General features: G+C 40.6%; 1 protein-coding gene across 2 annotated transcripts in view; it reads left to right on the top strand.

Annotated features, from left to right (window-relative positions):
- The window catches only part of PXYLP1 (2-phosphoxylose phosphatase 1), an 84,741-nt gene that overhangs the window by 36,310 nt on the left and 24,366 nt on the right, over nucleotides 1-24,065 (top strand). Inside the window, exons 1-2 of one of the 2 annotated variants that reach the window (XM_027650684.1) lie at nucleotides 7,688-7,785; nucleotides 13,997-14,128. In XM_027650684.1, coding sequence (XP_027506485.1) covers nucleotides 14,050-14,128 — 79 coding nt within the window. In that variant the 5' untranslated portion in view covers nucleotides 7,688-7,785; nucleotides 13,997-14,049. Of the gene's footprint in view, nucleotides 1-7,687; nucleotides 7,786-13,996; nucleotides 14,129-24,065 lie in introns of those variants that run through there. The other variant, XM_027650685.1, reaches the window with a different exon arrangement.

Raw genomic sequence — 24,065 nt, 5'->3', positions numbered from 1 at the left:
CCGGGGGCCGCGCGGGGTCCGGGGCGGCCGGAGCGCGGCGGGCGGCGGCACCGGGGCGGACCGGGGGGCTCGGCCGGTGCGAGCTGCCTCCGACGGCCGTGAGCTGGTCCCGCAGGCTCGGCTCGGTGTGTGCGGGCGGAGCGGGCAGCACAGACCCCTTGGACGGCGCTCGGCACCCCCGCGCTGACAGCCCCTCTCGTGTCCCCCACCTGGGCTGGCAGGAGCTCCAGGGCTGGTGCGCAGCTGCTGTGCTGCTCCAGGGACAGATACTGTGTCACCTATTGTTGGATACATCGTGGCCGGAGTTGGAGTAACTTAGTGAGTTCACCTGTTTTCTGATGCCTGTTGTCTTTAGTGTATCCCATGGCAGCCCCTTTCTCTGCGCATACTTAACCTAGATATTTTTAGAGCCTTGAACAGACTTCTTAGTGGATTTCTGTGCTGCAGGTTCCTGAAGAATAACACTGAACATTTTGACAAGCATGGACTTTTCATTGGAAGTGTGTTCTGACATGGACATTGGCTTGGCCTTCATGCAGAATGTGGCCCTTGCAAAATAATAATGAAACAAAAATCTGTAAAAGTATATTTTAAAATGCCGGGAAATAAAGGGTTAAACAGTATATTTGTAAATACTGTAACCTGAATTTCTGGACAGGTCACTTTACATGAATTCTTTGACAGTGGAAATTACAGAGTGAGAAGACAGTGTGTAATGACCTTACAAGCCTTTTATTTTGTCTAGCATCATAGTCTGAGTTCAGACCTTAAATTTTTTCTTTTACGAATTTTACAAATATAGTTTTATGTGGTGAAAAAAACCCTAGTGAATAAGTGACTCTATCCTTGACTAACTGCTAAAGCTGTCACATATAATAAGTTATTGTGCCAGTATTACAATAGTAATGGGATATTAAACCAGCACATTTTGGCAGTAAGTAGCTGTAATACTTATGCCCTGTTTTGACGTCTGTAGAAGGAGGATTAGCTCAGACAGAATTTGTAGTGGGAGGGTGTGAGTGGGATGAAAAGCAAAAGCTGCTTAATTTTAATCTTCTCAAAAAGGTAACTACAAGTAGTGCACATGGTTAAAACACAGATGCTTCTCTCTCTAATGGCTTTTAATTGTAGTCTCTTAAATATTTTATGTAAACTCAGTAGTGCTGAAATATTACTTTTTATAAGATTCAATACATACTAAAAAAGCTCCCTGTTCTGGGGGAAGGGAAGCACTGAGGAGTAGCAGGGTCTCATATGAAGGTCTGACAACACCAGAACTGTAAAAGTGCTTTGGTGTAACTGAACCAGTGTGTCTGTACTGGTGTCCCTGGGCAGAGGTGGGGCTCAGGTTGGGTTGCAGGCTTTTAATTATATGGCTTCAGTTTCGTGATTGTGAACTTGCTTTTCTCTAACAGCCTTCATTTGTCTTTTGGGCTTTCTCTTTTAGTTTTAAAAGTGGGCATCTTGGAGTGAAGGCACACAAAAGCAATGCTTCAGGTTTTGCAAAACACCCTGTCCCCCAGGAAGTTTGCTTCCTCCAGTGGTTTTACAATGGGGTGTATGTTTTTACATATTTATCATGACCTCCTTAGACGAAGGAAACCTTAAGTGTCCTATGAGGTTTCTTATGTAGGTCTTTGTTCATTTTTGTAATCTCTTAGGGGACCTTTGAAACTAGACTTCAGTTTAATTTTTTTTTGGGTGCTTTTCCTGCTGAAGTTGCAGATGTAAAAAAAAAGAAATATATATATATATATTAGGTATAAAAGCTTTGCATCTCAAGTGTATCTGCATGTTATTGCCCAAAAGAGGAATAATGGATTCATTCCTAACTGTGGCTTTTGTCTGTATTTATGGTCAGTTCTAGTTGCATATTCTCTCATCTCCCCAAGATTTTATCTTTTGACTAATAAAAAAACCATTGGCAATTAATTAAGTGAAAAACCACTGTGAGGTATGTGTCTCACAAACATAAATCAAATTAGCGTAGGAATTAAATGTTAAGCCACCTACTAACGTATGCTTTATGATTTAGATTTATGATGGGTGCTACAAAGGAGGTGGTGGTACCTTAATTGTCCAAGAGGGTGGAACCCTCAAGGGCCTCTACCAAAAGGAGGAGGCAGGCACTGGAGTAGAACAGGCAAACACTGCTAGACAGCAACCTGGGTGGGGAAAGATCTGCTTAAAAAGAAATGCCCAAATGTTGGACAGTGTACTTTGGGTCAAACCTGTTCAGAAGGGTGTATTTAAAAATACTCTAGCTTGGGTGGGAAATTATATACAAAAAAGAAAACTTAAATTGTGCAGCAAAAGGGGAGGAAATGTCAAACACCTGGGAGGAGTCTTTAGATGTAGATTTCATGCAGGATTTGTACTTGCATGGGTTTTAGTGTCATGGTAATTTTACTAGACTTGTACTAAAGTAAAGCACAATATTTTATCAGTACTGCAACGAAATACATTTTTTCTTCTTCAGAATGCTTTCCAGAATGTTTTCCATAACAGGGAATGTAAATGCAGGACAGTGTATGGTATAAGTTACACAGAAACAGAACTGGAAACAGTCGATCATAAAGCTACATAAAGAATGGTGACAACTGAAGGTTCATATAGCAGTTTTCCAGAAAGCTGCTACAAATATCATACAGGCCATGACACACTTCATATTCTGTTAAAACCAGGCTGCACTTCAGTGAATCCCACCAAGGGTACCCTGAAACAAGCATTTGGCTTTGCAAATCATTTAGGGCAGAAAAGTTTGGGAAATTTTATTGTCTAAAACTTGTAGGGGAGGATACACGAGTCCTGATGCTCATCAATGCAGGAGCATGTGAGCTTTGCCCATGTGGCTTGTTTTGTGGCATTGAATTTAGGGTAGAATTCAAAATGAATGTTCTTGTTTGTCTTGAAAGTATTAGGTAGTCTCTGATTACAGCTGGGTGAGACATTTTCTTGCTTAGTGAAGAAATAAAGAGTGGGAAGGTGTACTGTGACAAATGGCACTTATGATTATTTTTAAAAAATCAGATAATCCCTGAATCATCAATGTAATAGGTCATCCTAAGCAGCAAAAAAGAGCATTTTTTTCATTGTGCAAGCTGATAATAGGAACGTTTGCCAGGAGAGCTACAAAGGTGGATGGTAAGTGTGTGATTATGCACTAAGTGGTTCTGATGACAGGCAGAGAATTCAGAGTATGATTGACAGGGTATTTCATATTGATTAGAGAAACAAACTGTGCTTTGAACAGCTAGACAGCTGGCATATTTCTTAAAAATAACTGATTTTTGGAAGCTGAAATAATTAGGCCTATTTGTTTGTGCCACATGGTAAAGTCATTCAGAACTGCTGCTTGGAAATCCTACTCAGTGGTTGTTTTCCAGCTGATCCATTCATAGTTTCTACAACCACCTCAAATTTTATTATGTACCAAGAATGAAGTTAGTTTCCCCCGGAAATTGTCATGTAATTCATGGCTTCCTTTGTGAAAATATAAAAATAAAAACTATAACTTTGTTTCTGTGTCTGTGATAAATTTCAGTTACCTATGTAGTGGAAGATACTGTACTATGATTTCCCAATGCTAGCAGTGGCTGGTGTAAGACCCTGCAAATGTCTGCTACACTCTGTTGTTAATGACTATTTTAAAATGACAAAGACATATTTTTCTTCCTTTGTTCATCTTTCTTGCATCTGTTGTTATGATGTTGGTTTACTGATTGCTCCTGGAGTCTGAACACAGGCTTGTGTTTCTGTCTCCAAAGACCTTTGGGTACCTTCGTAAGGAGCTTCTGTGGGCTGATAAATTGTAAAACCAGCTAAGTAACAAAAATGTGGCCCATGGGCCTTTCTGAGGAAGTGCTGGGACATCGTGTTTAATGGCAGCACTGTTTTTGTTTTTCCTTTTGAAGAAATAACTCCTCTGCCTGCACCTGTGTGTTCCGTTGTCTGTAGCTGTAACATGTCGTGTTTCCAGTGGTTAACTTGTGCTGCTACCCTGAGGATCAAGGGAAAAGCCAGGCATGCCCTTTGCCAGGAGCACAGCAGTGTTCCCTGTGTGATGCCTATGTTATTCCCCACTCAGCTCTCCAGCAGCCAGGCAAGTTGGCAGTTGTACAGTGCTGTGGGGAAGAAAGGGCAGCAGAAAATGCTGAATGTCTGCTAATGCATCTGAGTAATCACCATTCTGGGGTTAGATTGCAGGAAGATGACAAAATTGCTGAATAAACTCTGTTTAGTCTTTTTTTTTTTCCCCCCTTTCTTTTTTCCTTTTTTTCCTCTCCAGTATGAGCTGCCAGTTGTTGGTGCTACAATGGAGAATAGTGTAGCCTGTGAAGAGGCAAAAGTTTTCCATTTGGAAGAGAAACAGAAACCTGTATCTACCCTGTAATTTTTGATCCTTGAGATTGCATAGAGGTGGTTGAATATGGAAGTTTTGGGTGACCTGGCATATAATAATAGGATGGAATCTTGTAGCAGGGAGAAGTCAGGAGAAACGTCTTTTGGGATGAAGATCAAAATACAGCTCGAGCACAAGGATAGAATAGAAGTGTAATGGGTAATGAAGTCAGTGTTAGCCATTCCATCCCTCTTGCACAAACACTTCTAACATCAGGTTGTTGCACTGAAATTTTTAGTAAGTTTAGCTAATTTAGTAAAATTGTGTTTTACTTCCTGGAAAGCTCTTGGTAAGGGCCAAATCACCAGATGTAAATCAACAATTTTAGAGTGAGCTGAAGGCATAGCTGGGTAGTGGTTATAGGTGGAGCTTGTGAGTGAAGGGCCAGGGGAACTGCGGGGGTTCGGATTCTAGCAATGATTCCAGAGGGTGAGGGATGAAGGACCAGCTGAAGACAGGATATGAGACGGGATGGTGAGTAGGCTGAAGAGATTATTAAGTCAATATCTCTTTTGACTTAACTAGAATTTCCTCAAGTCCATTCAGTTGGAATACCATGAGCAAATCAACCTGTGTGAACCCCTGAGAACTGCAGGTGTGGGACCTCACATATTAGAATGTACGTGTGTGCAGGTAAGTTATAAACTGACTCAGTATAAGGTCATCTGGAATTAAAAGAAGGGCAGATTTGGGAGTTCAGATCCCATTCTCAAATCTGTCTAACCTGAGTGGGAGAGCTGACATGCAGAAAAAAATGCTGTCCTTAGTACTATCTTCATCTCAAACATTGGATGGGATAACTTTGACCCAGTGTGGGAAAATAAGCATTTTTTCTGCATTTATGAGCTTTCTTCGCTGATCTGTTTATTCAGTGTGACTTCACTGGTTAATCACAACTAGCTTTGAGTGCATCCCTGCAGGGTTTGCTTTCAAAGTGAGTGCCAAAAGAAGGTATTTGCAGCAAAACACAACCCCTGACGCAGAGGCAGAAGGAGGCAGGTTCCTGTTCAGAGGCGTGTTCAAAGGAAATGGTTGCAGAGGGGAGTGTTATGGTAGGACATGGAGCTGTTTAAACAATTGAAACTGTAAAAAGTAAAAACTTAAAAATCCCTTGAAAATCATTTCATAATTCAAGCACACTAAGGGCTTTGCCTTTACCTGCTCTTTGGAGCTGTGGTGTTATCTGATCAGCCACTGGCTGTGATCTGGGTGTGATTAGGATCTCTGCTCATACAATTACGAGCATATGGTATACCCTTTTAAAATTGTAAGTTTAAAATAATTACGTTCTGGTGCTGTTTTTTAAGAATTATTTAAGTGTCTGTATGTTCCGGAATGGTTTTGCTGCCAGTTAATATTCAGTTCTGGCCTGGAGCCATCAAAATCATGAGGTTTCTTTCAAGTTTCATAATAATGTTAAAAAAGAGTTGCTCAGTTTCCTTTAAGGAAGTAAAAGAACTTCCTTTGGTTTTGTTTTTACTTTCTCTGAAGTTCAGAGACATGTATGACTCATTATTGCATAGGAAAAGGAATAGTAATATGGGGACATCCTGAAGTGGATGACGGAGAGTTGGGCTTGTGACAGATTTTCCTAGATATTAAAACTTGGTTCATACAGAGCCTCCAAAGTGATGTGCTGGACTGGTAGGTCATTGTTGACTGCGACTTTTTTCAGGTTTCTACACAGTAACATGTACAGCCGTAGGACACTGACATTGTTTCCAGCAAAAAAAAATAATCAAGGACAGATCAAAGCACTCACTGGGAAGTTTGTCTGAATGCAAGGATCTCTTGAACTAAGTGTTTAGGTGGACTAGAAGAAACCACAGTTAAGGACATCTACTCCTGGAAACATTTCATACTCTCATACATTTGCTGGTCAGACAAGTAAACCACATGATACCTATAAAGTCATAGTTGGAAAACCAAAGGCCAAAGCGTGGAGAACTTTCAACAGTTCCTTCAAGAAATATGAAAATGAGAGGTGTTAAGCTGCAAAGGAACTGCAGTAGTCTCTTCAGTACTTACAATTTGAGTATGCCATGAAGTCTGACTTTTTAAAAAGGGGAATGGTTTCTGATCTATCATTATTTAAACTCTGTTCTAAGCTTCGTCATTTGACAGATTTTATTATAGACTGGATTTTATTGGTAGACTGTAACACAACAGTGAAAGCTCTCTGTGGTTTGAAGGGAAGCAGTCCATGCTGTATCGTGTTCTGTCCAAAATGCAGCTTCAGATTCCAAACCACATTCATCCTCAGAGATTCTGCTGCACTCTGAGACTTTACAGCAGCGTTGGTGGTGCCAAACAGACATCTCTGCTGAAGGACCGGCCTTCAGAGGTTCCTGTGGTGCCATGTGGAGCTTTCCCTGGGTGTTTCCCATAATGTGGAGCAGAACTCGGGCACAGAGGTTCTTGTTTCTGCTCTGAGCCCCCAGAGTGAACTGACATCAGAGCATCAGTGACTAACAATTATGACTAAAAGTACTAATCAAAAGAGAGAGAATGCATGAGCTGCAAAGCATGAATTTTGATGCTGACCATCACTTTGTCCTCTGATCTAAACAGATATCTAAATCTGGGAGAAAGTAGAACATAAAGGAGACTACAGACATGTTGAAATAGACATTCCATAATTGTTTCTATGTGCAATCCTGCATTTTCTCTTTTTTGACAGTCAGAGCTAATTTAGACTGCTGTTAAGTTCCTCTGGGCAGGGGCATGTCACCCCTGTGTCCTGGCTGATGGGAACACTTGATGTTCTTTATAAATAGAATAGTGAAGCTGGTAGGAGGAAATATGCCTTTGCCACCAGGATGCTGCTGGAGCCTGGGCATGAAGGCAAGCTATTTCCAAGTGGAATTTCTAAAGGGTAAGTCTTCTGGGAAGAGGGGGAAAGGAGATTAAATTTAAAATATTTTTATTTAATTGTTTTTAACGTATGGTTGTGCGGGTCATGGAAATTATATCTGAATTGCAACTGTTCAGAACTTCTCTCACATATTCTGATAATTTTAGGAATAGCAGAGCATAGAGAAGGAAAAGATGGTTTAGAGCAATGACTAAAGGAGTTAGATATTTATATTTTAAAACTATAGTTTTCTTCATGTATTAGTGGTCAGAGTGCAGAGGAGGTGAGCTGACACACCTACAGGGTATGCTGTGCAAGAGTGAAAAAATATATAAAATCCAACACTTAATAATCTTTTCATGCTTTTTAGCAGTTCCCATACTTTTCTTTTTTTCTCAGTTGTCTCTGTTCAAGATAACATGGGCATCATGTAATCAGAACACTGATGTAAATTTAAGGACACTCCAGAAACTGGGAGATTTCTGGCTGCGAAATAAGTCAACTTTCAATGCTGGGAGACCCATAAAAGGTAGTTGTAATGTTCTAATGTTACATTACATTAACTGTGACATTAGTGCACAAAACTTGAATATAGATGTCTCTGCATGATTGTGTTTATTGCCCAATTTCAAGAGATTCATAGACTTGTATGTTATATTCTAAAGGACTTAGACTGGAAAAAATCAAACGCAAACCTAAACGACGTAAACAGTTGTTCTGCTTGTGTCTCTGAGCATCTGATCTCTGAAAGAAGGCAGCTCATAACGATGATTGAATGGGACAGAGTTGAAAAGATGGAAACAGTCCTCTGAAGGGTGTAAGCTGAAGATGGTTTTTCCAGAATTTCCAGGGTAAAACTGTATAAGAGTCCTGCTCAAACCTCAAAGCTGGTTAGGAAAAAGAGGTGTTCGAAACGATCACTGATTCATCGGCTTGTGCACCTTGAGATTTAAAAGAAAAGATTTTGGAGTCAAGTGGACCTTTTATATTGAGAACAGTGGATTATCTTTGAGGTGTGGTCAGTTTTCAGCGTTGCTAATGGTCCCTTCATCCCTTCTGTCAACCTTGCTGACTGATTAAATTCAGCGGTAAATTTGCTGCACAGTGAAAATAATCAGTGCTGGAGAGAGGGGCAAAATTGTTTAAGATCTGTTTGATCCCTCAGCTTTTATGAAGTGGGAGCTTGTGCTGGTTGCTTTGACAGAGTGGGCAGCACTGCTGGGCCACCTTCAATAGCTTTTGCACATCACAAGACCAGCTGGGCCAGTTTGAGGATTTTAGTACTGATTAGGTAAGGGAGAAACTTGGAATAGGAAAAAAGAGAAATTTAGAGGTAGACACTTTAATGTACTAAAATATATTATACTTAAGCAACTTAGGTGTTTGTTTTTTTTTTTTTTTAAATCAGATACTTGCTGCTAAACTAATTAAAAAATAAAATTATAATAAGTAACTATTACTTTGTACATATCAACATGTAACCATGCTTTGTTGGAGAGGCACAGCTTCCTGCTGTTTCTGTGCCTGGCTACTCTGGAGTGGTATGTGACTTTTTTTTTTTAATTATTTTTACCATGACTTTCCTTACCTTCACTTAGATTGTTTATTTGTTTGGGTTTTTTTTCTTTGTAATGAGACTGCTGACCTGTTTGTACTTTCAGTTGAAGTTTGTGTGTCCTGTGGTTATTGAGTTCCAGCTTCAGTCATGGGGTGGGCTAACACAAGTAACATTACCAAGCAGGTTTTATTTAATATTTTTGATGATGAGCTGGTTTTACTCTTTTTAGAAATACGGGGTTTTTTGCACCAAGTGTTGTGACCTATTTTTCAAAAACACTCTTTTTAAAAAGAATGAATACTTGTCCCTTTCCAGTGGGAAAATGAAGAACTGTGGTTAACAGTGTCACAGGTGCTGGCTGTGTTACTTTGTGATGCTGTGCAAAATGCAGCTGCAGTGTTGCAGGGATCCTCTGCCCACTTTACATTGCTGCTGTTACAGTCGGCTGTGGGGGTTTTGGGAGGGTTTCCTCACTGTGACAATTACAAGCACGAGTAGCTAAGCAGGTCTTGCTGACCAGAGAATTGAGTGTTCCCATTTCCTCTCTGTCTGGTGCTTGCCACAGATCTTTATAGCACTGGTCGATTTGGTCATGTCAATCCCAGCCACTGTTTTTCATTCCTGCAGTAAAAAAAGCAAATCCCTTGAAGCACCAAAGAAAAGGTTTGGCTTGTCCCACTTGCTGACTCAACTATTTTTTGCACTTGCCAATTCAAGAGTATGAAGTTCCTCACTGTCTGGAGTTCTCTAGACTTCTGGGTTTTTGTAGGTGAAAAATGTACTGCCTGGTGGGCTGCTGCCCAATGACTGGGGATTAATTGGTGGAGCATCACAGGTTAAAGTGAAAGCCAAGGCAGACATTTTTGTTAGAATTGTATCAGGAGCTTTCACCTTCATTTCAAATATGTTCAGAACAGGTTTTGTCAGAAAATAAGCCTACAGCTGTAGCTATATCAAAAAGATAATTTAAAACTTTTTTTTGCAGTGAAGAGACATCAGACTAGTAAGTGGGTCCCTGACCTGCTTATTCCATGACCTTTTCTAAAACTATGAATGTTAGTCCAAATCAACCTTATGTTGTCTGTAGGATTTTTTTTCTCCCTCCTATGCTCTATAAACTTGCTGCAAAGTATACCTCTGTCTTTGGTCTATAGTTAGGTACAGGCTGAGCATTACCTTCTTTTTTGGGCAAAGTCACCATTTCTCTTTGCTGGTTCATTGTGACCACTTTTGCTCACTTGCTTTAGTAGACAATGTCATTTTGATGTACCACATCAGATAAATACAGTAATTTTATTGAGGCAGACTTTGAGGAGCACTATTGATTATTTATGGAGACATGCTATTTTAATCAAGTAGATTCATCTGAGCTGTCATGGTGAGTCAGTATAATTCCATGCTTACGCTTCATGCTGGAGAGTAGGTTTGTATTATAGATGGATTCTGGTGATTTAGAGGATGTAGCATTATCAGTCAATTGGCACAAAAGTTTGGCAGTGGTGGTTTAGTGTCATGTCCAACTTCACAAGCCATTTGAAAGCATTGATGTCAAGTCATTTTCAGGGCCTGACTTAATATAATCAAAAGAAATAGTTTAGCTAGTCAGCCCTGCAAAAAAAATGCCTTCTCTGTATTTTGCTGAGGAGGAGGGGTTGCTGGGGGGGTTCTCTGTGAAGCAGTGGCTGCTGGTGCCCCATGAGTGCTGCACAGAAAGTAGGTTAGTGCTGGCAGCTGCTCTGCCTCCCATGGGCTCCGGGCAGACAGGCTGCTCTCCCAACATTTCTAGGGAGTTACTAACTTTTCCAGGGGCACGGCCTAGTCTCCTGACTCCCTGGCTTGGCCTTCAATCATTAATCTGTTTTTACCTTTGTGTGAGCATGCAGCAGCTTAGCACCTTACACTAACACGTGCGTGTGATTAGGTAAGAGCTGAGGGTGCTCTACATGCTGTGAGTCATTCTGATGTGTTTTGATGAGTTGAGGTTTTGGATCATGTTTAAAAGGAAAAGTTAAATTCTGTGGGTAGGTAGGTAGGTATGCTGCAAAAGGTGACTCGAAAGTAGCCTTTTACTTATCTGTGTTTCGATATAATGGCTATCATTATGAATATCTAGACTGCTTAAGTGTGTCACACTTACAAATAGTGTCACTGAAATGTTTGGAGTTCTGTAGGTTGTCTTTATCAAGTCCTACATTCATGGAAACAGAATTGTGGAATTGTTTAAGTTGTTAAAGACCTTTAAAATCGTTGAGTCCAACTGTTCCCCCAGCATTGCCAAGCCCACCACTAAACCCTGTCCCTAAGCGCTACATCTACACATCTATTAAATCCCTCCAGGGATGGAGACTCCACCACTGCCCTGGGCAGCCTGTCCCAATGCTTAACAGCCCTTTCTGTAAAGAAATTTTTCCTAATATCCAATCTAAACCTCCCTGTCTCGGGGATGAGCTTAAATCACTGCATTTTGAGCACACATCAGAAGCTGCCGCTGGAATGCTGCTGCTCCCAGTGCCGAGTTCCACCTGTTCTGCAGCGGTGTGGGGCTTACTCACCTTGAAAAGCAGTCAGTACTTCCTTGTGTCCGAGGCACAGAGCCAAGGCCTGTTCCTGGGGACTATTGAGGTAGTGCTGTCAGTTGTTGACAGAATTGACCTTTGGGCACTGGGAGCTCACAGTGTGGAGATGGTGGGGCTGGGGCACGACCTGCACTCCGGCCTGTGCCAAGAGTAAATAGATAAAGATTGACATGACCTAAATGTCACCGTAACAGCAGATGCTCTGCAGTGCCTGCAGCCTCTTGCTACATGGTAGTATAACCTGAAAACCCAAAATGTGTTTTCCTGTGTGGTTTGTTTTGTTGTTTCATCTGCATGTAAAAATAGGTTTGTGGGAAGAGAGGTTGGTTGGCTTTTATTTTTCCACCTCCCAGCTTGGTTTTATCTTTTTTAGCTTACAAATGCTCACTTCAGTGAGTGCTCACAATACTTATTGTACTGCCTGCACTATTCTGTGCTGGCTAAGTGCTGCTTTTCCCTGGGAGCACCTTGTGTGCCATCACAGAGGAGCAGAGGCTTCAGTACTCGGGCTCTCAAATGTTCACCTGATTCCCACGAGCTTGTTACCAAGTAAGAGCTGATGACAAATTGTATTGACAGGCTTTTAATTAACAACTACTCAACAGGAGATGTTCCTGTTCCTCATAAGTTGCAACACAGCAACTTTTAATTTGTTAGCAAGCCAAGGTATATTTAAAAGAAAAGTCTTTCCACCTTGTTTACAATTTCTTGAGTGATGAATTTCAAATTCAATGTTTTAAAACTTCTGATCTTGCAATTAAGGCTTAAAGCTAATTAAGCCTATTCTCTAAAACATTTTGGTATTATGAGGTGTTTATGATCTCCTGTTTTCCAGTCTTGTAATTTTTCCTTTTTTTTTGGTGGCAGTTTTATTTTATGCAAAAATGTTATTAATGAGTGTAGACTGTGTACAAGACCTCTTGTTCTTGAGAGGTTTTTAATAGATTTTACCTTCTCCTCCCTGCTAAGTCTATTTTTGCTTTTTCCTGTGGTTCCCCTTCTGTTCTTCCATCTGTTTGGTTGAACTGCTTTATTCTCTCCTGGTGTATTGTATACACTAATCCCTTTTACCTTTACCCTTCACAGCTTTGAGTTGCAGTGCTGTAGTTCAGTTTTGTTCCCACATGCCTTTCGCTAAGATGTTCCCAGATGAGCTATGATTTTGTGAAATTGAGACTGTTAAAATTGTTCCATCTTTCTCTCTCCCTTTTTTTTTTTAACTTTATTTTTATTACTGCTTACACATGCCATTTATGGTGCTGTTGGCATTTGGGAAAAATACTGTAATGATTCTGGATTTTTGCTTCTCAGAATCTCCAGATCTTTCCCTTTTTCCACATTTTCCAAAAGCTGTAAAAGCAGCTCTCCAAGTAAAAGATGGAAAGACCTCAATCCTGCAAAATGCACATGCATAATGGATTTCACTTACTGCAAGCCCCACTGCTTTCATTTCTGTGAGATCACCACTAGTGCTCTTGGGACTCATTGCTTTTTATGATGAAAGTCCCTTTGGGCCACATCGTAGATCCCACAACTTTTCAAGACCAACCACAATAGATAAAATAAGTTCAGTGATTCCTGAGACCTTTTCAAATACTAATAAGAAAATTAATTAGGGGGTGGACGGGAAATCAGAATTTTGAGGTTGTGATTTTATCAGCACTCAGAGATAGAGATTAAAATCTTGCTAAGATGGTTAGTTTTCAGAGTGCAGAAGAGTTTTGGCAAGCAAATAACGTATTAATTACATGGATGTGTAAACCTTGTCTGTCTCAGAAGCAGGAAAGAAGGAAAAGACGTCTCTTTCTGTGAGGAAATAAGTGCTAGGGCAAAATGAAACTGGAGGGGGAAAAGTTACTTTCTGTCAACATGTTTGAATGTTTTGTCATAAACAGAGCTCAGTTCAAAGGATCTGAGAATCTCAGAAGGTTTCTTTCAAGACTAACCAATTTCCTGCAACACACTGTCAGTGCTAGGAAGAGGCATCTCTTGCACATAAGAGCAGCTGGTTGTTTAAAAAAAAAAAGTGTAGGGGGGAGAACACCCCACCCACATCCCTTATATAGAACTCTTTTCCGAAGGAAAATGTACATCTGTGAAAACAGGGCACTTCAGCAAATTCTGTGCACTTTGGAATGTCATTTTGCAAGGAAAAGTCTTTTCCTAACGGTGCATGCTTCTTGTTTGGATATTTTCAGGAAAGGACTTGGGGATTTTTTTGTATTTTCACTTTTGTAATGAGTTGAGCCCTGAAGTTTAATTACTTTCCAATTTTCTGTGTAGCGGTGTTGACAGTTTTTCTTACTCTTTATTGTCTTACATAAGAATTGTGAATGTATTAACCCTGTCTTAGCAGGGGAAAACTTAATTTTACGGGAAATGTCATTTTTTTAAATTTACTTGAAAGTTCTATCATGTGGAAATATAGTTAACATTATAACTAGGGTGAAGGCAACTTATCCATACTGTTGTTGCCAACTTGAATTTCCTTATGTACTTGCCTTTAAGAAATAACTTGACACTGTCAAAAGGATATTTGAATTTTCTTTGCTGTAGATGATGCTTCCACATCTGAAATATATTTGCCAATGTTTTGTTGTTTGCAGGAACCAGTGGTATATGAAGATGGGACCATGAAGAGAAAGCAGAAGGAATAATAATGCTTTTCCGAAACCGTTTTCTGTTCTTGCTGGCCTTGGCAGCCTTGTTGGCCTTTCTGAGCCTAAGTCTACAATTCTGTAAGTGCCCTCCCCTTTTGTTTTCTATATATACTGATCTATAGGTGTGTTTAAAAATGGCCATGATTATTTGTTGTTTAAGCATTCTATCTGTATTTAAATACTTGGGGTTTATTTTGATTTGGTTTTGGTTTTGTTTTTTTTCCCTGAGGATTTTTGCTTGGTTTTTTTTTTTCCAAAAAGTAAGAAAAACAGTTTTGTGTGCCTCAGAGGAATCTATACAATTTCGAGACTTCAAATCAGGCTATCTTAAATCAAAAAAATCTGCATTTTGTAGTGCAATTAAGTAATTGAATGTGATTGAATCTTTCCATGAAAGTAGACAAACCATATTTGAGTGAAAAACTGCAGCAATTCCTTTGAGTAAAATCTGCTGCAATTCCTGTGTTAGGTTGCATCAGAGCAGACGGGATTGAGAAAACTGCTGTGAGGGTTGAGTGTTGGAACTTCCCCTTATTTGTGCCCTCACATTAGGAAACTTTAAACAGTTGAATTGGCTCATCACAAGTGGTTGGTTTGTTTAAGAAAAGATAAATTATGTTGTGCTTCAGATAATTAATCCTGGGTCAGTGCAGAGGGCCCTCGTGTCCTGATGACTAAGCAGGAGGGTGGTGCTGAAGGCAGGTCAGGGTAGGTGACAAGTGAGCATTGTGCCATACGACTGATTATCACCTACTTCTGAGAGATAACATTTGCTAGGCAAAACCATGTTTTGTGTAAATCTGGTCTAATACACAGCAGTGTAATTAGTTGCTGTTAGAGGGCAGGGAAAAACGCAGTATCCATAGGCTAGGATAACATTCTTTGTTGTTGTTTCCCTTGCATCATGTTTTAATGAGCACGGTCCTTCTGGGCTATGCTCCTTTTGCATAGTGTAAAAAAAATCCCAAAATTCAAAACATTGCTTTAGATTTAGAATGTGTCTTTTGCATATGATAGACAACTTATAAGAAAGGGGGAGAGAAGATGAAAGAAACTTTGTGGGTTTCTGCTTCTATTTTTGTGTGTTTAAACTCATCTGCACATAAGACAGGGACGTGTGGCTTTTTCAGCCTCCTGTGGGCACAAGCCAGTGGGTCTGATTGCAGCTTGTTTTGCCCATTAGGCTCTTTATGGCTCTACCCTTGATGTTGCATGAATTGTTATGAATTGTGCATAGGGTGAAGGTCCTAGAGGAACTGCAGCTGAAACATGAAACTGAATTGTTAACTAAAATGAGTTTTATTTAGAGATGAGGAGAGTGAATCACATTTCCTCTAAAGAGCAAATTATTTTCTACTTAATTAGAACATGACATTTGTGAAGAGGAATTCCAGGAGATAAAGATGTTTGAGGGGTGCTTCAAAAAGCACATAAGCTACAGCAAGCAGCCGTCACGAAGCTCAGTGCCAATACTGACACTGATACAGAAACTGTTCCATAATGAGAACTGCAATACAATCTAGTGGGAACCAAGACATACAGGTAGCCTGATGTTTTAACTTCTACCAGCTTCAGGCTGTAGAGTAATTAGTTCAAACTTGGAACAAAGACCATCTCCACAGCAAAGACAAAACTCTCTTCCATCATCATGTACTTCTAGGCTAGCTCTGTCTGGTGAGATGATGCTTTAGATGAATTGTTAGTGCTGTCACTTGTTGCTTTCTCTGTCAGGAACGTTGTCTGTCACATCCTCACCAATGCCTCACCAGTTTCTGTCAGGAAACACTGTTTTTCACATCCTCAGAATGTTTTAACTTTGGGATTGTTGGGTCAGGCTGGTCTCAGCATTCTTCAACACCAAAAGCAGTGTGACTCCCCCTTCCCCAACCATCACTGACAACTCTTGCAAACAGTAAAGTTCGAGCTGTTTTATCCCCCCTTAGGCAGAACATCTTGCTGCAGGCCCCTCAAGAGAATCCAGGGAAGGAGAACAGAGCTGAGGAAGGGTCTGGAGCTCAAGTCTGATGAGGAGCAGCTGAGGGAGAGGGAGGTATTTAGCCTTGAGAAAAGAACACTCTTTACAACTACCCAAAAGCAGGTTGTATGGGGTGGGGATCCGTCTCTTCTCCTGGGTAACAAGTGCTAGGACAAGAGGAAATAGCCTCAAGTTGTGCCAGGGGAGGTTTAGATTGGATATTAAGAAAAATGTCTTACAGAACAGGTTGTTATGCACTGGAACAGGCTGCCCAGGGCAGTGGTGGAGTCACCATCCCTGGAGGGGATTTAAGAGATGTTGTAGATGTGGCATCTGGGGACATGGCTTAGTGGGGAACACAGTGGTGCTGGGTTAACAGTTGGAGCTGATGATCTTGGAGATCTTTTCCAACCTAAATGATTCTGTGATATGATGTATGTTCATGGAATGAAAATGGGTGCTTATGCATTTAGACTAAGGAAATTGCCCAAGCCACTGATTTGTTTTGTTTTGTTTGAAGGGAGTTAACTGCTGAAGCATTTGGAGTGGAAATGGATGTTTTATGCTGTTGAGAGATTGTGTTTCTCTGTTAGCAAGCAGTGCACAGCTTTGTGGAGGAGGGTTGGTAATTTTAAAACACACTACTGCTTTTCTAAGCATGGAATGTTGAAAATGTCTCTTCTGTGATAAATTTGTTTATAAAAGTGAAACAGTAACACTAAATGTATAATTATACAAACGGTGCCTATCTTCCTTTTTCAAACTTCTGCTTTAGGGCAGGACATAGCTCCTAAAAATGCTTGATGTTTTATCCTTCTTGTCCACATGTGGAACTGTGGCAATTTGAAGCCAGACTTGTGAGTTGTAGCTGACTCTGAAGCAAAGGGAGTAGTAAAGACCAAGTTCAGCTGATTTTCCATAGGTTCTGACTCAGTATTACAGACAGCCCACACTGGGATGGCTGACAAGGTCACAGTCTGGCCTATGCTTGAGCTGTGAGGGTTCAAGAATTGCTTGCAGCAGTTTGCCACCCAGTCAAGCAGAAAGGGATGCTGGTTTACTTTAATAGACTGTGCTATGAAAGGTCTGGAAGTACTTTATGAGCAGTGATTTCTGCAGCCACGATGAAGTGGAGGTGATGGGTGTCCTGTTAGCAGTCCTAATGCAAGTTTGTCCTTCCTTATAAGACAAACTCCTGAGACAATTCTTTCAGAGCTAATAGTTGTCACATCTCAAGTTTAGACAAAAGGACAAAAACGCTGGGGAAAACAACCAGTATCAGACCTCGGAATCTTCAGTATTGGTAGGCTGGGAATGGACCCAGAATTGATAGAAAACTGTGTCCCCTTTTCTGATGTTTGTTTGTTCTTGGTCCCTTTCTCTTCTGTTGTGGTTTCTGAGTTCTGGTTTAAACTAGTTTGATTTCCTGTGTTGTTCTTTTCACCACAAGGCTGGCACTTTGCTTGGATGCTAACAGTTTAACTTACAGGGTCAGTCATTGAGAAAGTTTGCCCTGAAGACTCTCTTGAGAGCAAACAACTGCTCTGAGTGCTAGAAGTGTTCTCTCCCACCAGCAGTTGCAGTGGATGGAGGTGGAGTTATTGGCAAGGACCCAGATCAGGAGCTGCCTTCTGTCTGCAGAGCCGTGTGCCAGAGGTGCTCTGTGGAGCAGTGGGTTCATGTTTGCCACACATTGTGTGCTGGCTTGGCTTGCTGGATCAAATGCCAGCTGAATCTTCATCTCCTCATCCTGAGAAGAGGGAGACATATAAGCAGACTGTGCTTTGCTGCATAGTTGGAGAAAGGACTCTTTTTAAACTGTAATGGTCATTCTTCTGAGTGATGGAGTTGCTCTGGAGTCCATAAGATCCTTCCTGCTGCCAGAGTCGTCTGTCATGTACATTTTGGGCAATGGGGCACTTGATGAGTTCTGCTCTTTATGTCCTTGTTCAGGAGCAAAAGGCCCAGGTTCTGTGTATAGTCTTTTCCTGTGCTGCTCCAACTGCCCCAGGTGCCAGGCTTGCCTGCCTGAGGTACCAGCTGCCTCCCTGGGAATCACACTTGGAGTAGTAGGGTGAGGGAACTTTCTTCAAGAAGTTCTACTGTTTTCAAGCTCTGTGTATTTATTTAGAGAAATAATGCCTCAGGCTTTGTTTCTGAACATATCTGATGGATGATAGAAGAAATACATTTGAGACACATTGGAAAATTTACTGGAATACTTTAATACCTATACATAGTTATACCAGGTTTGGTTACCATTTCTAGTAGGCACACAGAGGACTTTTAAAAATAAGTTATACTTGCTGAAAACATATAAGCTATAAAAGTTTTCTGCATCTTTAATATAATTGTATGACCTGGACTTGGAAGCAAAAGACTGAGGCCAGATGTGCCCTCAGATTCAGTTTGACCACTAACACTTTGTACAGTGTGAAACCTGGACCTGATCAGCAACAGAGAGAAACTCTCTTGAATGGCAAATGCCTCTGAATTTTTTACATGTTTGAATTTTTAAATAGTATAGGAAAATGACAGTGTTAAAAGTTGTTAAAACTTGAAAAAGGGTTCCGTTGCTGGCCAGAAACATACTCTGATGTCTCCAATGGATAATTATATCAATGAGAGTTTTTGTTTGGGAAACCTGTTGGATAGGGAGATTGGTTGTCTTTCAAATCAAATATGACTGACAGTTCAGAGTTTTATAGGAGATGGTCATTGTTCCCCTCTTGTTTTATGTTTGGGGCTAGATCTATAGAAAAGAGTAGAGAAGTATTTTCCTTATAGTATTTATCTTTCCACTGTCAATGTTAATTGCACTGATTAGTCCTCAGGTCAGCTCAGGAACAGGAGGTTGCAAGTTTGCCTGAGGAGCTGCTTTCTTTTTTCCCCTTAAGATTGGTGTAGTACATAAGAAGCCAATTATTGGACAAGCACAGACCTTCCAGTACATTAGAACATCTGTGACTGGCTGTGGGAGCCTGAAGGTGGGTCTCCTCAGGATGTTTGAACTGTTTATCTTTGAGTTAACTTGACTAAACCAGACTGAAAGGCAATTTAAAAGCCAGCTGTTAAGGTGCCATGTGTAATCTCTGTAAAGTTTGCTTGACAATGGTTTTTACTTTGCAACTGAAGGCATGTAAATTAATTTTTTTCAATGACGTAAATAACTTCGTTTTACTTTTTTTTTTTTCTTTTGTTTTGATTATCATTTACTGAAAATCTAAGGAAAGTAACAGTTGAGAGAAGAAGGACTAGAACTATTGTGGGAAAGCATCCCTTTTTACAAGCTGTATAACCCTGGCATCAGTTACAGCCTGTCCTTTCAGCCTGCCTGTTCCAGGCACTTCACAGTCGTGAAACCCCTGGCTCTCAGACAGGTCCTGCACATGGAGCTTCTCTTCTGGTTTGGAGTTTGTTTTCCCAAATACTTTGATACTTTGATCAGTGGCTTAGGCCTGTCTTTCAATAAAAAGTATTTTGGTATCTGCCACTGCTTTTTAGAATGTCAACCACTGCCCCAGCAGGGCAGTTCCTGTGCAAAGTGTGAAGAGCTGTTTTGTGGGGTTTTTTTGGAGTTGTTTTTTTAAATATTTTCTCAACCTTGATGGTTCAGGTTGGGTTTTGGTGTTTCAGCACGCCTGGAAATGACATTTTGCTGTTCCAGTAATAATTTCCCTCTACTTTCTGTCATCTGATTTTGCACTGGAGGTTTTGGTTTTTAAGATGAGTCACAGGAAACAGAAATCAGGATTCTCCACTCGGAAAAGTAGCAGAGTTTTATTTCGTTGGCTTGAGTGCTGCAGGCAGCTCTGATTTTATGAGGATGGTGTGGGCACCACATGCAACACTGAAGTGTTTGGGGCTTAGCTTGCTGTCCTCACCGTGGCTTCCTTCAGCTCCTGCTGTGGCACAACCTGTGGGGCTGCGGGTGCTTGGGTGGTCCAGTGCCAGCAGCTCACAGGGATTTGCAGGTGGGAACAGGAGTGGAAGCTGAGGGGGTGCAGCATCTCTGCTCAGCCTTTCCATTTGCAAAGCAGGATGTGCTCCCACAGTCCGGGAAGCTGTACCTGTGGTACTGCAGAGCCACCAGCAACCCCCAGAGACTGCAGGGGGGTGGTGTGAGTGTAAGGGGAGCTGGCACATGCAAAGTCTGTGGAAAAGCTGGGGGAGTTGAGTTCTTTCAAAACTTAATTTCTGAAGGAGAAGGGAAAAAGTGTTGGGGGGGGAAACCCCAAGGTATTCAGTAAAACGAGAATGTGACCTCCTGTCTGTTTCTGGGCAGGATACATATCCTCACCATCTCTCTAGGGTGCATTCCTTACCTCCTCTTGCTGTTCCATACCAAGAAACAGCAATGACTCATGTTTGATATTTTAAAAATATAATTTCTTTATAGGAAGAAAAAAAGAGTATTGCATTTTGCTATATACTATATTTAAAAAGCCGCAGTTTTAGAATTCTTGATGTAGAGAACTTGTTTTTGTCATGTGTTACCAGCATACAAAATTAAAAGGAGATCAGATATCTCCCTTCATGAATTTTTCCTTCAAGCTCATAGGCATGGAAGGTTTTCCACTCATGAGAAGTCTCTTTGGGTTTTTTCAAACTACTAATTTAATCTGAACCTAAGATTAAAGGGGAAAAAATGACCCACAAATAATATATCCAGGGCTTTGTACATTTTAGTAGTGTATGAAGAGAACTAACTGTAAATATATAGCTTTTTGTTAAAGATGTTTTTTACGTTGTAACTGGAGATTTAAATAACTTTTTTGTTATTCTCAAAAGTGGTGGTATAATGTACCAGTCCAGAAATGAACCTGTGAAGGGAGAGGAGACACAATGAGTACATGGGACTGATACTATGGGACAGTGTTACTTTCTTCAACAAAAATAGAGCAATCATTTCAAAATACCTGCTTTAAATATAGGTCAGGTTAAGTTACTTGAGACAGGTTTTGACTGGTCAAAATGTCAGGCTAGAGAATTTCATAATTCTTCTTTAAATACATATTGACTTCATCCTTGATGGTGAGCTGAACTGTATTTAAACAGAATTAATATGAACTGCTAAAGCACATGTTGGAAGGCTACTGTGAGGTTGCTTCTGTAGCAGTAGGTCCATTGATTTATGTAAGTTTTAGCAAATTCTGTTTTGTCCTTAAAGCAGTTCTCTGCCCTTGGTTTTTCACAACTCTCTAACGCTGAGTCAGTCTGCCTCACAGGTCACTGCAGGCGTGTTTTGGAATGGCACATGTGTCTTTTAAAGCCAAAAAAATTACTCCTAGGATTTTTCCATTGTATACTGAACTAAATTGTGTTTAAACAACTGAAACGTTGTTTTTAAATTCAGAAATTCACCCTATTTTGTTTGTAGAAATAGCAAAGAGAGTTTTCTTTCTAATGTGCAGCTGTTACATTCTTTATACATGTTTGGTGATTCAGGGTTATTTCATGTGGTGAAATCTGCACAACATAAAGTCTCAATTCTCACAAGAACATGTTCCCTCTGTGTGGGGTTTGCATTGTAGCCCTTGCTTGGGGTTTTCAGGAGCACAGATTTCAGTGTAGGGTCTAGTACCCACAGCCACTGGCTGCCAGGGCTCTCTGGGAGGTGGGCTTTGCTATAGGGCTTCCTTCCCCTGTTTCATGTTACAGAGATGACATCAAAAGAAAACCTGGATGTCTTGAGCTAAGCAGGTAGAGACTGCCTTGCCACCCTGCTTTGTTTTAGTGTGAGGTCTTTGTTAATCTTTTGCTGACCACTCTGATGTTAGACCACTTTTCTGAGAATTCACACTTTATTAACTTTATCTCTCTTACTTTACTTTTACAAAAACTTTTAGGACAGTGTTATCTACTAATTGCAAATGGATTCATCATACATGAATCATTTGCTGTTTGAGATTTCTGTTCTGCATCTTCATGAGAGGATGTTCTGACCCAAGTCTCCTTTCTCTCCTTGTTCAGTGAGCAGAGTTTCAACTGGACAGTACCAGGAAAACTCTCTTAACAACACTGAGTATAATACAGTCACATTTGCCCTGTTTCTAGGCCATGTGCAGCTTTCAATAAAGCATAGAGGACTACTTAAACTTTTTTTGATGATAGGTTTGTTTTTCTGAGCTGTACTTTGTGCTTGCCTTAATCCCCACTGTGCTGCTGCAAATTGAGTTGAAAACCATCGGGTTTATAGTTTGCCTGTGTGTATCTGAAACAAAGATGCTTAATATTCTTCACATAGTTGTTGTTCATGTTTCTTCTCAGTCCTTTTAAATTTTCTCTAGCGAGTTATCTTTCAGGCAGTTTTGTTCTTTTATCTGTTCTTTTATTGCTGAAATGATAGTGACTGACTCAACCATTTGACTCAGAAGATTTTTATTTTTTTTAAATGTATTATGTGGTTTTGGGCTTGTGGAGTTTCTCTGATTAATCAGGTTTCTTAAACTGTACTGATTTTGAAGATTTTAATGCCTACAGACAGTTTTTTATTGCCTTTTTTTTTTTTAGTAAGAGTAATCTCTGTTCCCAAAGTTTCTTCCCTTTCGACTTTTCAAACCTCACTCACTGAGAGAAAGCAGTGCTTGCACATACTGAATGGCATTGTGGTTTAGTTTAAATGAGGCAATGTCTAAATAGTTGGCATTTAAGAGATTGGGGCTTTTGTGGACTTGTTGCAGTGAAATATGAAGTCTTGGAAAGTGAAAGTGATCTCCCTTCATGATTTTTGTGAGATGGTTGGATTAAAAGAGCTGGAAATGTATGTGGTGTAATTTTGGCTTTACCAACTGTGCACATTAATACTGAATGAAGACAAGGAATGAGATTCTCTGTCTTCCCCTAAGCTGTTTTATGGCAAGAGTCATAAAGACACCAATAATTCTCTGATCCAGAGAGTACTGTTCTGAATTTCTGAGATGAATGACTAGGTCTGTCATGGCAGGCTTCCCCAGCACAAAAATCTGTCAGGTTCTACTGTATTAAATATGTTGTTTCAGAGTTTGCTGCTAGCAAATCCATGGCAGCTTTCTGTGCCCTGGTGCTGACAAGGACAAACAAGTAGGCTGGCTTGGCTTGGGTAAGCAGTGGCATATGGTGTTGAGATCACTTCCCTGAGCAGGTCAGTTTGTGGACAGAAAACAGTTGGGATTAGATGTGAAACAGAAAAGTGCTAATTTAATGCACTACTGAAAATATTGATTTGAATTTGTAAGGCTTTTTATCTTGGAAGGACACTGCGATAGACAAGTGCCAGATGTCTGTGGATTGTGTCTGACTGATGACATTAACATATTAAACAGTTTGTGCCCTGTGCCTCTGCAGAGGCTGTGGCTGAGCTGCAGACACGGTGGGTTTCCCTGCCTTTGGGGTGGCTGCCCTTTGAGAGAGAGATCACTGCCTCTGACCCAGGTGCAGACAGATAGTGCTGAGAGGTGCAGGAAGCAGCTCTGTAGAGAGGTGACAAAGGATGCTTTTCATGGTGAGCAAATGTAGTTTGTTGCGCCCCCAAAAGCTGCTGACTTGGTGTTTTGACACCAGGGGAGCAATGCTCATAAAGATGTGGTGGGCAGAGCAAAGGTGTGCTTTTAAGTCCCTTTATTGCATTGCTTTACTTATGTATTTTGTGATTTATATTTCAGTAGCTGGATATTCTAGTACACGCCCTAATAATAGTTGACATGAATGTCAAAAGACATTCTGAGTATTTTGGAATGCTGTCTCAGGAAAAGCTTAGGGAAAAGAGGCAATGACATGCACCTGAAGCTGTAGATAATAATATGCTCCTATTATTTGGTCTTTCAAAGGGGGAAAACCTACTTTCTGTAGGATTATAGAAAACAGTATTGCAGACTTCCCCTTCATATCCATTTGAGGATATATCCATTGGTGAATTCCATGAAGACTGATTCAGGGAGCACGATGGTTTCAGCTGCAGAGCGCCCATGTCAAAGATGTGAAGTGTTAGCAACAGAATGCTGGGTAAGAGAACAGGAGCAACTGCTGAACTATCTTGAACTCTACTGTATGGGTTATGTT

Source organism: Corapipo altera, unplaced genomic scaffold (genome assembly GCF_003945725.1).
Source record: "Corapipo altera isolate COAL_440 unplaced genomic scaffold, ASM394572v1 54, whole genome shotgun sequence".
NCBI classification, from domain to species: Eukaryota; Metazoa; Chordata; class Aves; order Passeriformes; family Pipridae; genus Corapipo; species Corapipo altera.
Note: the sequence above shows the minus strand (reverse complement) of the source record. Positions and strands in the feature narration are given on the sequence as shown.